The 14,432-nt window shown below is 39.9% G+C and overlaps 1 protein-coding gene across 1 annotated transcript in view; it reads right to left on the reverse strand.

Moving 5' to 3' along the window:
* Positions 1-6,026: 6,026 nt before the first annotated feature.
* rasgrf2a (Ras protein-specific guanine nucleotide-releasing factor 2a) overlaps positions 6,027-14,432 on the reverse strand; it is a 71,310-nt gene continuing 62,904 nt past the window's right edge. The window contains exons 22-27 of the mRNA XM_060909263.1: positions 11,689-11,773; positions 11,397-11,594; positions 11,133-11,212; positions 10,915-11,032; positions 8,813-8,881; positions 6,027-6,158 (exon numbers count right to left, since the gene is read on the reverse strand). Coding sequence (XP_060765246.1) covers positions 6,060-6,158; positions 8,813-8,881; positions 10,915-11,032; positions 11,133-11,212; positions 11,397-11,594; positions 11,689-11,773 — 649 coding nt within the window. The 3' untranslated portion in view covers positions 6,027-6,059. The remainder of the gene's footprint in view (positions 6,159-8,812; positions 8,882-10,914; positions 11,033-11,132; positions 11,213-11,396; positions 11,595-11,688; positions 11,774-14,432) is intronic.

Below are 14,432 nucleotides of genomic sequence, written 5' to 3' on the forward strand. Positions count from 1 at the left end.
TCATCATAAACCAGGGTCAGCTGACTCGTATAAAAACAACATGACACGAAGGTAAATTCTCCACAATTGTTAGTCCTGTTTTCATTATTTGTGCACTTCATTCACTCATGAGAGAGCAGACAATGTACAATAAGATGGACCACGATGCCTGACCTGGCGGCATGGTGGTGTAGTGGTTAGCACTGTCGCCTCACAGCAAGAAGGTTCTTGGTTCGAGCCCAGTGGCCGAAGGGGCCTTTCTGTGTGGAGTTTGCATGTTCTTCCCATGTCTGCATGGGTTTCCTCCGGTTTCCCCCACAGTCCAAAGACATGTTAGGCTAATTGGTGGCTCTAAATTGACCGTGAGTGTGAACTGTTGTTCGTCTCTGTGTGTCAGCCCTGCGATGACCTGGTGACTTGTCCAGGGTGTACCCCGCCTCTCGCCCATAGTCAGCTGGGACAGGATCCAGCTTGCCCGTGACCCTGCACAGGATAAGTGGTTATGGATAATGGATGGATGGATAGATAGAGGAGACATATTGATTTAGATTGAATGTGGTTAACTTTTAAACCCAGAGCTTCCACATATTAAATCAGATGCTTTGTCATGCTCATCACCTGCACCTAGGAATGTACAAACAGCAGCCAATTGTCTAGATAAGTGAGCATGCAGAGATCCAGACATTGCAGGGGCTCGAAAGCAACTTGATTCTCACTTTGTGAACACTTAACCCAAAGAGAAGGAAACCAGACTGGTAACTCTTTTTGCTTATATAGTTAGATCCAGAGGCGGCACGGTGGTGTAGTGGTTAGCGCTGTCGCCTCACAGCAAGAAGGTCCTGGGTTCGAGCCCCGGGGCCGGCGAGGGCCTCTCTGTGTAGAGTTTGCATGTTCTCCCTGTGTCCGCGTGGGTTTCCTCCGGGTGCTCTGGTTTCCCCCACAGTCCAAAGACATGCAGGTTAGGTTAACTGGTGACTAAAATTGACCGTAGGTGTGAATGTGAGTGTGAATGGTTGTCTGTGTCTATGCGTCAGCCCTGTGATGACCTGGCGACTTGTCCAGGGTGTACCCCGCCTTTCGCCCATAGTCAGCTGGGATAGGCTCCAGCTTGCCTGCGACCCTGTAGAAGGATAAAGCGGCTAAAGATAATGAGATGAGATGAGTTAGATCCAGAATGGGACAGGTTATGTCTCCTTTTTTTTGGGAATCTGACCAGATATTCTGGCCCAACCTTTATTGCCTCTTTCTGTTGTAGCGACTGCACTTCTGCGGTCTGTATTGCCAAATGACTTGGGTCTGACACCTTATACCTGGTGAAACTGTAAACGATACCCAGTAGACAGTGTCCTCAGTAGCCACTGATCTGATGATATCGCACTCCAATATTTCACTCGCAGAGAGGAAAACCAGCACACAGTTGAATGCGTAATTCCAAAACAATGCTGGGATGCTCTGGCACTTCCAGGATATCATGCCTTGGAAGTGTAGTCATGTCCTGAATTTTTTTTTTTTTTTGTTCTGAGCTGATACAATGGCACCAACTGGACCCACACTTTGTGGGAATAGTGTGACGGCAGACATGGGTGTATAAAGAGAGCCTGTTGCCACAAGTTTGTGTTTTAGATGACAATCTAGTGCCTCCTGGGCCTGTGCACAATGATATTTGAATTACATTAATTAATCAGCCAATATACTATTAATGAAGCTAACAGTGCTTTTGCCAGAGGCATTGATTGAAACCCTAGTACTTGTGTATCAGGCTTTGCAGCTGGCAGCCACTCAGGGTCTATCTCTTTAGCTGTGCTAAGCTCTTCTAAGTTCTGCACTTCATTTTACTGCGCTATTGCATTGCTGCTGATGTTTGCATTTGGCTCACACCCATTTCCAGCTCTACCCTGCATTTTAATAGTGACGGTGTGTACTCTTCCCATTCCATGAGGCTGAGAAGACAAGCCTCCTGCCCATTTCTGTTCCTGCCGCAACAATGCACCAAAGGAGCTTAGCCTTTTTTTCATCGAGGCCTCAGCAGCGGTATCAGCATTATGTTGCAGTTAGGGCAATTTGGGCACTGTTCATTATTTATTATTAACTCCATTGTGGCCTGGCAGAACAAACAGCTCGCCATCCAACTCTGAAGTTGTAAAAAAACAAAGTTCAGTAATTCACAATAAGATGATCAATTTGAAAAACAGTAAGTTTGTTGCTCTTTTGTGCTCTGTGTTGGCAGCGCCAATTGCGCTACAGGAAAAATAGACCACATGCTTGTTTTATCAACACAGTCACACATGGGGAGAACAATATATTTTCAAGTTTAGAGAACCAGAAGTAGACACCGGAAGTACACCACAGTGGATGTGTGGCTGGCGTCTGTGCTAAACGCCTTCAAGTTCTGCTATGACACTAGCCACAAAGTGGGCCTTAGACTAAAAAGTTTGAGAACTGCTATCCTAGATGAATGGCAGTGAATCACTTTGTAATCATTTATTTGTATTAAATACTAATGTTGTCATCAACCTTTTTATTTGGAACACCTTTACATCTGCTCATTCATGTGGCAGCAGCACAATGCATAAAAAAATAGGTCAAGCGCTTCAGTTATTGTTCACATCAAACATCAGAATGGGGGAAAATGTGATCTCAGTGACTCCGACTGTGGTATGGATGTTGGTGCCAGTGGGCTGGTTTGAGTATTTCAGAAACTGCTGCTGTCCTGGGATTTGCACACAAGTCTATAAAGTCTACGCGTAATGGTGCAAAAAAAAAAAACTCCACTCAGTAACAGTTTTGCAGCTACAGTGGTCACAGACAACATTTTTCCAATCTTCAATTGTCCTGTTTCAGTGAACCTGTGCTCACTGTCATCTTAGATTCCTGTTCCTGGCTTAAAGTGCCATTCCACCATTGGATGTATTCTTTGGCATAAAATACAATATATTTTATGACAACATGACTAGACAGAGAAATCTTTTAGCTTCAAAATGATATATCAAACATAATTTTTTGACAACGACAAGTATATTAATTTTGCGACCAAAGTCACCTACCCTTTTAATTTCCGCGCGGTAGTGAAACGTGATGTCATCGGCAGGTTCCCCTTCTTGTGTACCACGTCACGTGTGACGTGGCACAGATTATCAGCAATGGCGGATCGAACGCGATTTCCACTTGTCGATTGCTGTGCCGATATTCACCATCGACTGTCTCCTTTGGGCATCACTTGCTATTTTCCTTCGCTTCTTTTCCGAAGCTGACAATCGCGTTCTATCCGCCATTGCTGATAATCTGTGCCACGTCACACGTGACGTGGTACACAAAAAGGGGAACCTGCCGATGACATCACGTTTCACTACCGCGCGGAAATTAAAAGGGTAGGTGACTTTGGTCGCAAAATTAATATACTTGTCGTTGTCAAATTATGTTTGATATATCATTTTGAAGCTAAAAGATTTCTCTGTCTAGTCATGTTGTCATAAAATATATTGTATTTTATGCCAAAAAAATACATCCAATGGTGGAATGGCACTTTAAAGGAGTAGAACCCGATGTGGCCTTCTACTGTTGCAGCCTGTTGGCCTCAAAGTTCGATGTGCCGTGTGTTTTGAGATGCTTTTCTGCTTACCATCATTAGTGATTGGAGTTAACAATGACTTCCCGCCAGCTCTAAACAGCTCGACCTCTAGTCAAAGCTTTTCCACCCACAGAATGTTTTTTGTTTTCTGCACCATTTTGTGTAAACGCTGCTGTCACATGATTGGCTGATTAAATAATTACAGGAATAAGCAGGGGTACAGGTGTTCCTAATAAAGTAGTCAGTCGGTGTATACTTTTATTCCATATACAATGCTTACTTTGTGAAGGGATATAAATGTTTGTAGATGACTATTTGAAACTAGCAACACAGACTAATGTATAAAAGTTAAAAAAAAAAATTCATATGCTGAGTGCACTGGATCACAACTCTATGCACTGTACAAAATGGAAGCAATTACATTGCACAGTAACATTTTAAATAAGCAAAGGGCTTAGTTCATTCAAATGAATTTGTTAACAACTGTTAAATTATTTAAACTTATAAAAAAATACAAAAATAAATGCTTCACAAAAGAAAAAAAAAGCAAATGTACTTCATAAGAACATTCAAGTATTAAGAAATCCATTCAAATATTTTCGTTTCTCTTTGACAGCAAATGCTACAAACATTTTAGTAACTCGGAAGTATCCTTGGGGGGAAAAAAATCAAATCCTTACCCGTGTTAGTTTAGCATTTCTGAATAGCAGAGGATAATGCATTTAATATAAATACATGGCATTAAATCAACATGTGCAAAACTATTAAATACCTCATACATCAGACATCTGTGTTCTTTCAGTCTGCTATCACACAAAAGTGATCTGTATTCAGTAAACTACCAATTGTGGAAATCAAGTAAATTATTACAATAAAGCAGCAGTTCTTTTTCTTTTCTATCATCGCTAGTATTAATTTACAAAAACAAACAAACAAAAAACTCAAGGTGTTTTGCAGGGTTAAACCCTGCCATTGCATGATGTTTCATTGTCCTCCTGTAGGTGGCGCCATTGTAACTGTCATACACCACATTGAACAACTTCAGAGCCATTTAAAAATGAACAGACAAAACAAGTCTTGAAATCTGACCTTGTTTATAAAATTTAGGTCTGTCATACCATCAGTACCTTATTTCACTCTGGCATTGTGCTTCAGTATCTCTTAATGATTATCCTGTTTCAGTGGCAAACATTTGTATGAAATGGACTTTTTTTTTTTTTAATTGGACAGTTTATATTCAGAAAAAAGGCACAGTATTCTCAGTACCTGAGTATTCAAAATAGAAAAAAAATTCTATTATAGCTAACATTTTAAATTTCAGATAAATATTTCCTTATAAGAAAGATAACAGTAATAGTATTATGACATTGATGTGTCGCTGTACATTTGAGGCCAAAAAGTTCCATACACCCAGGATAAAAACATTCAAACTCCAACTTTCTCAACTCCATACATCATGTTAGTATACGTTTCCTGTGTTAAAGCCATTAGGGCATCTAGTTTATATCATAAACTAGCAATTGCTTGAACTTGAATCAAACTCTTGACGTATACCGTCTGCAAGCTTCTCCCAATACTTCGCTGGAATATTTGCCAATTTGTCCTGACAGAACTGGTGTAACTCAGTCAGGTTTGAAGAACTCCTTGCTCACGCTTTTTCAGTTCAGGGAAACTGAATTCAGGTTAATTATTACGACAGTTGGCCCATCAGAAATGTCGTCTAAATTTCATTACATCGATTTCTGGAATCTTCTAGACTGTTTAAAAAGACACTCAGTTTGGTGTATGTAAACTTCTGATCAAATGGAATTCTCTGTCTCATCAATTGTTTTAAAATGACCTCTGGCATGAATAAAGTAGATGTTCTAATTGTGAAAAGAAACGTATAGTAACATGAAATGTGTACACACACATTATCTCATCTCATCTCATTATCTCTAGCTGCTTTATCCTGTTCTGCAGGGTCGCAGGCAAGCTGGAGCCTATCCCAGCTGACTACGGGTGAAAGGCGGGGTACACCCTGGACAAGTCGCCAGGTCATCACAGGGCTGACACATAGACACAGACAACCATTCACACCTACGGTCAATTTAGAGTCACCAGTTAACCTAACCTGCATGTCTTTGGACTGTGGGGGAAACCGGAGCACCCGGAGGAAACCCACGCGGACACGGGGAGAACATGCAAACTCCGCACAGAAAGGCCCTCGCTGGCCACGGGGCTCGAACTCGGACCTTCTTGCTGTGAGGCGACAGCGCTAACCACTACACCACCGTGCCGCCCTCACACACACATTATATAAATTAATATCTTTAGCCTAGGTGTATTTAAATTTTGGCCTGAACTGTGTAAGTCGTTTGCTGACTTCTTGAACATATCGGCGAGATAATCAGGATCTTTCATTATTTACACATTCGCCCATGTATTCCCCAGCCAGTTGTCAAAGTAGGAAGTATTTTTATGTTCATATGCTAGTTCCAGTATGGCCAAGCACAAGTGCTAAAACATGACTTTAGTTGGCAGTTGCGAGTCTTGGTTCAAGCCTCAGAGACAGTTCATACAGAGTGTCATCATCCATCACGAGTGTTTTGTCAAGTAGGAACTGTGTCACCTGGTCAGGAAGGAGGAAGAGTGTAAATTTAAAAAAAATTCAGAAATTCTACAAAACAAACAATTTTTAATACAATTGCTTAAACAGTTTTTAAAAGCTGAAACTTTAAATAGCTGAATCGGACAGGTTATTGATTGGCTGGGATAAACTCACACAAGCTGCTTTTTGATTAAGGTTATTGTCTGCTTCTCTAACATGAGTCCCTTTCACATACGAAATCTGTTATTGTATGAGTACACGGAATAGATGCATTTTCATTCCCAAGCAGTCTTCCATAACGGAAAATTTATGGATATCATGTATTCCCGCCTGATTGTATTTAACAGAATGCTATGGCGTGTGAACCTCTGTGCGACATTTGAACCATGCGAGACCGCATATGACGTATAATTCATGAGGCGGGAAGTCCATTGTTGTGAAAATCCCGAGATGAGACATTAGCTGTGTCCGAAATCACTCACTCATTCACTACTCCCTACTCACTATCTAGGGAATTTTATATGGAGGACTATATAGTATAGTGAGCTCATTGGTAAAATGAAAAAACAAAAAAACCCCACCCCACTTTCGGACACTACTCCGTTATTTACGTCATTACCGTCGCGCAATTAAAATGTGCCAGATTAGTCGGCTGGTGGGTTTTCAAAATAATAAATACATGCATGTATTTTTGTGATAAATGCATATTATACTGAGCGCATTTCCCACATTAATAAATACAGAGTACTTTTAAGTCAAGGCTGAATACTTTCTTCTTTGCCGCTGCCTTTTATTAAATCAAATTTGAGGCTTTTGATTAATTCCTCGCTCTGCACTCTTGTATTTTGTGTGTCTTATTCTATTTTAGCTTATTTTCTATTCTCTTACTATTTTTAATTGTACTTGAATGTCCATTTATAATGCGTTTCTTCCTCTGTCCATTTACCCCCAACACACTCCCCTTCAGCATGACGGCAATACATGATTGTATATATTGCTTGGTTAGTGACCATCTACTTTTCACTGTGCATTGTGGGATACTATGAGTCCACTATATAGGGTGTAATAATGCTCAAGCATACAAGTGTTACCCCTCAAACTACACACCCAGAATGCAATGTGCCATGACGTAGTTGCCCGTTCTCTATAGACAGCATTAAAGGAACAGTCCACCGTACTTCCATAATGAAATATGCTCTTATCTGAATTGAGACGAGCTACTCCGTACCTCTCCGAGCTTTGCACGACCTCCCAGTCAGCCAGACGCAGTCAGACGCGCTGTCACTCCTGTTAGCAATGTAGCTAGGCTCAGCATGGCCAATGGTATTTTTTGGGGCTGTAGTTAGATGCGACCAAACTCTTCCACGTTTTTCCTGTTTACATAGGTTTATATGACCAGTGATATGAAACAAGTTCAGTTACACAAATTGAAACGTAGCGATTTTCTATGCTATGGAAAGTCCGCACTATAATGACAGGTGTACTAACACCTTCTGCGCGCTTGGGCAGCGCATTGATACGGAGCTCAGATATCAATGCGCTGTTGAAGCGCGCAGAAGGTGTTAGTACGCCTGTCATTATAGTGCGGACTTTCCATAGCATAGAAAATCGCAACGTTTCAATTTGTGTAACTGAACTTGTTTCATATCACTGGTCATATAAACCTATGTAAACAGGAAAAACGTGGAAGAGTTTGGTCGCATCTAACTACAGCCCCAAAAAATACCATTGGCCATGCTGAGCCTAGCTACATTGCTAACAGGAGTGACAGCGCGTCTGACTGACTGGGAGGTCGCGCAAAGCTCGGAGAGGTACGGAGCAGCTCGTCTCAATTCAGATAAGAGCATATTTCATTATGGAAGTACGGTGGACTGTTCCTTTAAGTGCGTACACCTGCTTGCACTTTTTTCACTTATTATGCACCTTATTTAAACCCTGGCTTCTGTTAGTTTGTCTTGCGTTTGCTTTTATTTTCTATGCTTGTTGTGTTCCTCACTTCTTCTCTTGTTATTTCATGCCCGGTGTTTTTTGTTGCTTTGACTATTCTGTGGAAATTAAAGGTTTCCACACTTGCATTAGTCTCCGAGCCTCAATCATGATAAAAATATTAAGTGGAAAAGTTAGAATCCCATTCGTTTGAGAGAGAGACACTACAGTCACATAACTTTTATTACAGTATATTGCTTCATTTTATATTAGTTACTGTTTTGTGTAGTTTATAAATGAAACTTTATGATAGCTATAGATAAGCTACATGAAAAACAAGCTTTATATATGGTTCGCTTCTATCAGTGGTTTCGGCTAGTGGTTTAGATCTTGGAACGTATCCCCTCCGGATACGGTGGTCCCACTGTATCTGCCGATGTTTTCTTTGCTTGTTGTTTTACACTGAGGCAGTATGAGTAGTGCCATCGCAATATCACTACGTCAGCGCCAGCAATGTCATGACCGATCACAACATGTAAATCTGATGGTTCTGATTTCTCACTGGAGCTGTAACAAAAGATTTCCGTAAATGTTACTACATTGCCGGGGGGTGGATTAATGTTTCAATTTTGCTGTTTTGCTCCCATTCTCACAGAACACCATTACAGCATAATAACGGAAAATTTAACGTTTTGATTCTGAGCGGGAATGGGGTAATATACTGCTCCAGTGCTCAGTAGTTAACATACCTTGGGTTGATGTTCTATCCTGTAAGGGGCTTGCTGAAACTGTCGTATCTCTCTTATGATGTGAGAAATCTGCAGATTACAAACAGGGAAAAATACAGAATGTTGTAAAAAAGGGTTGACTTTTAAATTAAAAAAAAAAAAACCATTACTTCTCTCACTCCCAACATATAAAATACCATCTATATAAGTAGGAAAATGTAACGGTAGGTAGTGCCTGTAGTACTGTCTACCAACACTACGTTCAGACTGCAACCTGAAACGACCCATATCCGATTTGTTGTGAAATCCGATTTTTTTGTTAGGCCGTTCACATTACCAATTATATGAGACTTGTATACGATCTCCAATATGAACGGAAAACGACCCAAAAGTGTCCCGCATGCGCAAATTGGCACGTAATAAGCACATCTACGTAATACGTAAACAAAAAAAAGCGCACTTTTCATGTTTAATGATTTCTTTTTTGTTTGTTTGTTTAATTATCTGGTTAGTGTTAAAGTGTGAGGTCTCGTGTGTTTTTGTTTCTGAACTGAAATGAAAACGTGTAGCCTGGTAACAAGGGTTGACTCCTAAATGTCTCTCTAATTTCTATATAAGTGCACTACATGTTACTAGGAAGTAATGGATTTTTAAACTCTATATAGTGCACTCGAGCTTCAGTAGGCAGTCATTTGGGATACGGCCGCTGTATTACCAAACTCTTAATTCAGGCTTAATAATTTGCACATATTTATTTCATCATATTAATAAACTTTTTCTACATTTTTATAAATATTTATTTAGATTGTTTATAGCCAGCTGAATTCTGCAACTTCTCTCAGCGCTGGCTCAAGGTGCAGAAACACCAGTGCAGTTTGCTATGGAGATGAGGCGAGACCTGGCGATGTGGTTTTTGTGGCAGCGGCGGAACTCACACAATAATCTGATTAATGTGGGCAGCAGATTAATGAGACCGAAGGTGTCAAATTACTGGAAATCTCATCTCATTATCTCTAGCCGCTTTATCCTGTCCTACAGGGTCGCAGGCAAGCTGGAGCCTATCCCAGCTGACTATGGGCGAAAGGCGGGGTACACCCTGGACAAGTCACCAGGTCATCACAGGGCTGACACATAGACACAGACAACCATTCACACTCACATTCACACCTACGCTCAATTTAGAGTCACCAGTTAACCTAACCTGCATGTCTTTGGACTGTGGGGGAAACCGGAGCACCCGGAGGAAACCCACGCGGACACGGGGAGAACATGCAAACTCCGCACAGAAAGGCCCTCACCGGCCACAGGGCTCGAACCCGGACCTTCTTGCTGTGAGGCGACAGTGCTAACCACCTACACCACCATGCTGCCCAATTACTGGAAATTTCCAGAACAATCTTATAATCTTGTAATACAGGATGGTTTAAGTTATAAATCAGTTATAGAAACTGTTTTATTTAATCAGGCTAACAGATCAACATCCAGGTCCCTACCAAATCCACCATTAGCTTGATCAATTCTATAAAAGTCTGTTTAAATTCTGAAAACTGTATAAATGTTGTTGTTTTCCACCAAAGAGGCGGGATTAGCCAACGCAGAATAGTGACGTTTGTCTCTTGTTGATGACGTGTAGGTCGCATGAATGCGACCTGTCCGGTCAGACTGCAGTCGCATGTGAAAATATCGGATTTAGGACCACATATCCAAGCGGCCTGGGTCGCATGTGAAAAAATCGGATCTGTGTCGTTCAGATTGTCAATAACAAATTGGATACAGGTCGCATATGGGCAAAAAAATCGGATATGGGTCGTTTCAGGGTGCAGTCTGAACGTAGTCTTAGTCAGGTAGCCAGCTTAGCGACCGCTGAAAGTACGTCTGTAATTTCACAGCAGACACTAGTTTCAAGAGTTACCAGTTTTAGTGATGGCATCATGATCACAAACAAGCATCCTGCACCGAAACAATCAAAAACATTACATTGGTCCAAAACTAGCACAGCATGGTATAAAACTGGAATCCCTACTGGTAGCATGTTTTCCCAGTGAAACACACACAAAGATAACAGGGGTGATTAGCATACAAACCTGACAGAAATGTTTGGAAAAAGCATGCTTTAGACCCACCATTCTCATTTTGGAGAAATTGACCAGTCCCTCTTCTGTGAAATTTGGTGTACCTTCCTCAATAAATGCCAAGTCTGTTAGATACATGCCCAAATATGGCACGCACGGAGGGTTGCAACTAAAGGTGATAAACAAACAAACAAACAAGAATTAGATATTATTCTGGAAATATCACAGCTTGTACAAAAACCCCAACTCGGTATAAATTACAAGCTTACTTTTTCAGGGTTTCCCTTAGATTTTTAAATCTTCCTTCAGAAGACACTGTTTTCTGCAGCCTGTCCATTATTGCTTTGGTCTAATGAGGGCAAAATGCAATTAACCAACCAACTTTACCAACTTATGTCCATATTAAGTCCACATTCTTTCAGGATTAACTAAACATTTATTAACAAATATTTCCTATACCTATTCCTTGGTTAGATTTTCAGATGCTAAGAGTATTTCAAATGATGATATTGAACTTTTGCATGCCAGTATACCTGCTTGCAGACTTTAGCCCAGGTCTTTTTCAGCCTGTATATGGCACTGCGATTGAGAGCAGATGTGATCTCCAGCACTCCGTTATAGTTGTTGAGGCAGCGACAGATATCTGCAACTGCCAACCATTTCTCAATTGAGTTGGCCCTGGAGCTCACCTCTGTGTGGGACATGATCTCAGATGCCACCAGATTACTCATCTGAGAGAGAGAGAGAATGAATATTAGCTGAAAGAAGACAATCAAACTTGTTTGCGCGTTTTAAATCTTTGATTTATTTTCTGTGCTTGCTTACATCGTTAAAGTGCTGACTAGTCTTCATGACGTACGGAGTTCTTTCAATTTTGTCCACTTTCATCCATCCTTGGCCAAGAAATTCCCTGATGGAAGCAACAGGCATATTATAACAGGCCAAGTGAGAGGTCACAGTGGTTCACAGGTTCCCAAACCTGGTCCTGGAGTACCACTGTGCAGCACACGTTAGTGCTTTCTCTGCTCAAACACACCCACATCAGCTAATCAGCGAATCAACAGCTCTTCCTGAGTTTAAGTTGGTGTATTAGATTAGCAAAAACATAAAAATGTGCAGAACGGGGTATTCTCCAAGAGCAGGGCTGGGAACCTGTTTCTTTCTTGAATCCCCATGAATTTTTGAAACCCATAAATGTTATACAGTATGAGAGGGAGGTGTAGAAAGCAATCTTTATTCATATCTGTATTCACATTTAACCCAGAGTGGGTATGACCTAAACCAAAGGATCTTTCTTTCTCACTTTCTTTCTCTCTCTCTCCCTCTCTCTCCCTTTTTCTTTCTCTTTCTTTCTTTCTTTCTTTCTTTCTTTCTTTTTCTTTCTCTCCCACTTTCTCTCTCTCCCTCTTTCTTTCTTTCTTTCTTTCTCTCTCCCTCTTTTTCTTTCTTTCTTTCTTTCTTTCTTTCTTTCTTTTTCTTTCTTTCTTTCTTTCTTTCTTTCTCTCTCCCTCTTTTTCTTTCTTTCTTTCTTTCTTTCTTTCTTTCTTTCTTTCTTTCTTTTTCTTTCTTTCTTTCTTTCTTTCTTTCTTTCTCTCCCTCTTTTTCTTTCTTTCTTTCTTTCTTTCTTTCTTTCTCTCTCCCTCTTTTTCTTTCTTTCTTTCTTTCTTTTTCTTTCTCTTTCTTTCTCTCCCTCTTTTTCTTTCTTTCTTTCTTTCTTTCTTTCTTTCTTTCTCTCCCTCTTTTTCTTTCTTTCTTTCTTTTTCTTTCTCTTTCTTTCTCTCCCTCTTTTTCTTTCTTTCTTTCTTTCTTTCTTTCTTTCTCTCCCTCTTTCTTTCTTTCTTTCTTTCTTTTTCTTTCTTTCTCTCCCACTTTCTCTCTCTCCCTCTTTCTTTCTTTCTTTCTTTCTTTCTTTCTTTCTCTCTCCCTTTCTTTCTTTCTCTCTCCCTCTTTCTTTCTTTCTTTCTTTCTTTCTTTCTCTCCCTCTTTTTCTTTCTTTCTTTCTTTCTTTCTTTCTTTCTTTCTCTCCCTCTTTTTCTTTCTTTCTTTCTTTCTTTCTTTCTTTTTCTTTCTTTCTCTCCCACTTTCTCTCTCTTTCTTTCTTTCTTTCTTTCTTTCTTTCTTTCTTTCTTTCTTTTTCTTTCTTTCTCTCCCACTTTCTCTCTCTCTCTCCCTCTCTTTCTTTCTTTCTTTCTCTCCCACTTTCTCTCCCTCTTTCTTTCTTTCTTTCTCTCCCACTTTTTCTCTCTCCCTCTTTCTTTCTTTCTTTCTTTCTTTCTTTCTTTCTCTCCCACTTTCTCTCTCTCCCTCTTTCTTTCTTTCTTTCTTTCTTTCTTTCTCTCCCACTTTCTCTCTCTCCCTCTTTCTTTCTTTCTTTCTTTCTCTCCCACTTTCTCTCTCTCCCTCTTTCTTTCTTTCTTTCTTTCTCTCTCCCTCTTTTTCTTTCTTTCTTTCTTTTTCTTTCTCTTTCTTTCTCTCCCTCTTTTTCTTTCTTTCTTTCTTTCTTTCTTTTTCTTTCTCTTTCTTTCTCTCCCTCTTTTTCTTTCTTTCTTTCTTTCTTTCTTTCTCTCCCTCTTTCTTTCTCTCCCTCTTTCTTTCTTTCTTTCTTTCTTTCTTTCTTTCTTTCTTTTTCTTTCTTTCTCTCCCTCTTTCTTTCTTTCTTTCTTTCTTTCTTTCTCTCTCCCTCTTTCTTTCTTTCTTTCTTTCTTTCTTTCTTTCTCTCCCTCTTTTTCTTTCTTTCTTTCTTTCTTTCTTTCTTTCTCTCCCTCTTTTTCTTTCTTTCTTTCTTTCTTTCTTTCTTTCTTTCTTTTTCTTTCTTTCTCTCCCACTTTCTCTCTCTTTCTTTCTTTCTTTCTTTCTTTCTTTCTTTCTTTCTTTCTTTCTCTCCCACTTTCTCTCTCTCTCTCCCTCTCTTTCTTTCTTTCTTTCTTTCTTTCTTTCTTTCTCTCCCACTTTCTCTCCCTCTTTCTTTCTTTCTTTCTCTCCCACTTTTTCTCTCTCCCTCTTTCTTTCTTTCTTTCTTTCTTTCTTTCTTTCTCTCCCACTTTCTCTCTCTCCCTCTTTCTTTCTTTCTTTCTTTCTTTCTTTCTTTCTTTCTTTCTTTCTCTCCCACTTTCTCTCTCTCCCTCTTTCTTTCTTTCTTTCTTTCTTTCTCTCCCACTTTCTCTCTCTCCCTCTTTCTTTCTTTCTTTCTTTCTTTCTCTCCCACTTTCTCTCTCTCCCTCTTTCTTTCTTTCTTTCTTTCTTTCTTTCTCTCCCACTTTCTCTCCCTTCTTTCTTTCTTTCTTTCTTTCTTTCTCTCCCACTTTCTCTTTCTTTCTTTCTTTCTTTCTTTCTTTCTTTCTTTCTTTCTTTCTTTCTTTTTCTTTCTATCACTTTCTTCTTCTCTTCTACCTTTTTCTTTTGTTCTCTCTCTCTGTTTCTCTCTCTTCCTCTTTCTTTCTTTCTTTCTTTCTTTCTTTCTCTCTCTCCCACTTTCTCTCTCTCCCTCTTTCTTTCTTTCTTTCTCTCCCACTTTTTCTCTCTCCCTCTTTCTTTCTTTCTTTCTTTCTTTCTTTCTTTCTCTCCCACTT

This window comes from Neoarius graeffei, chromosome 25 (genome assembly GCF_027579695.1).
Source record: "Neoarius graeffei isolate fNeoGra1 chromosome 25, fNeoGra1.pri, whole genome shotgun sequence".
Taxonomy (NCBI): domain Eukaryota; kingdom Metazoa; phylum Chordata; class Actinopteri; order Siluriformes; family Ariidae; genus Neoarius; species Neoarius graeffei.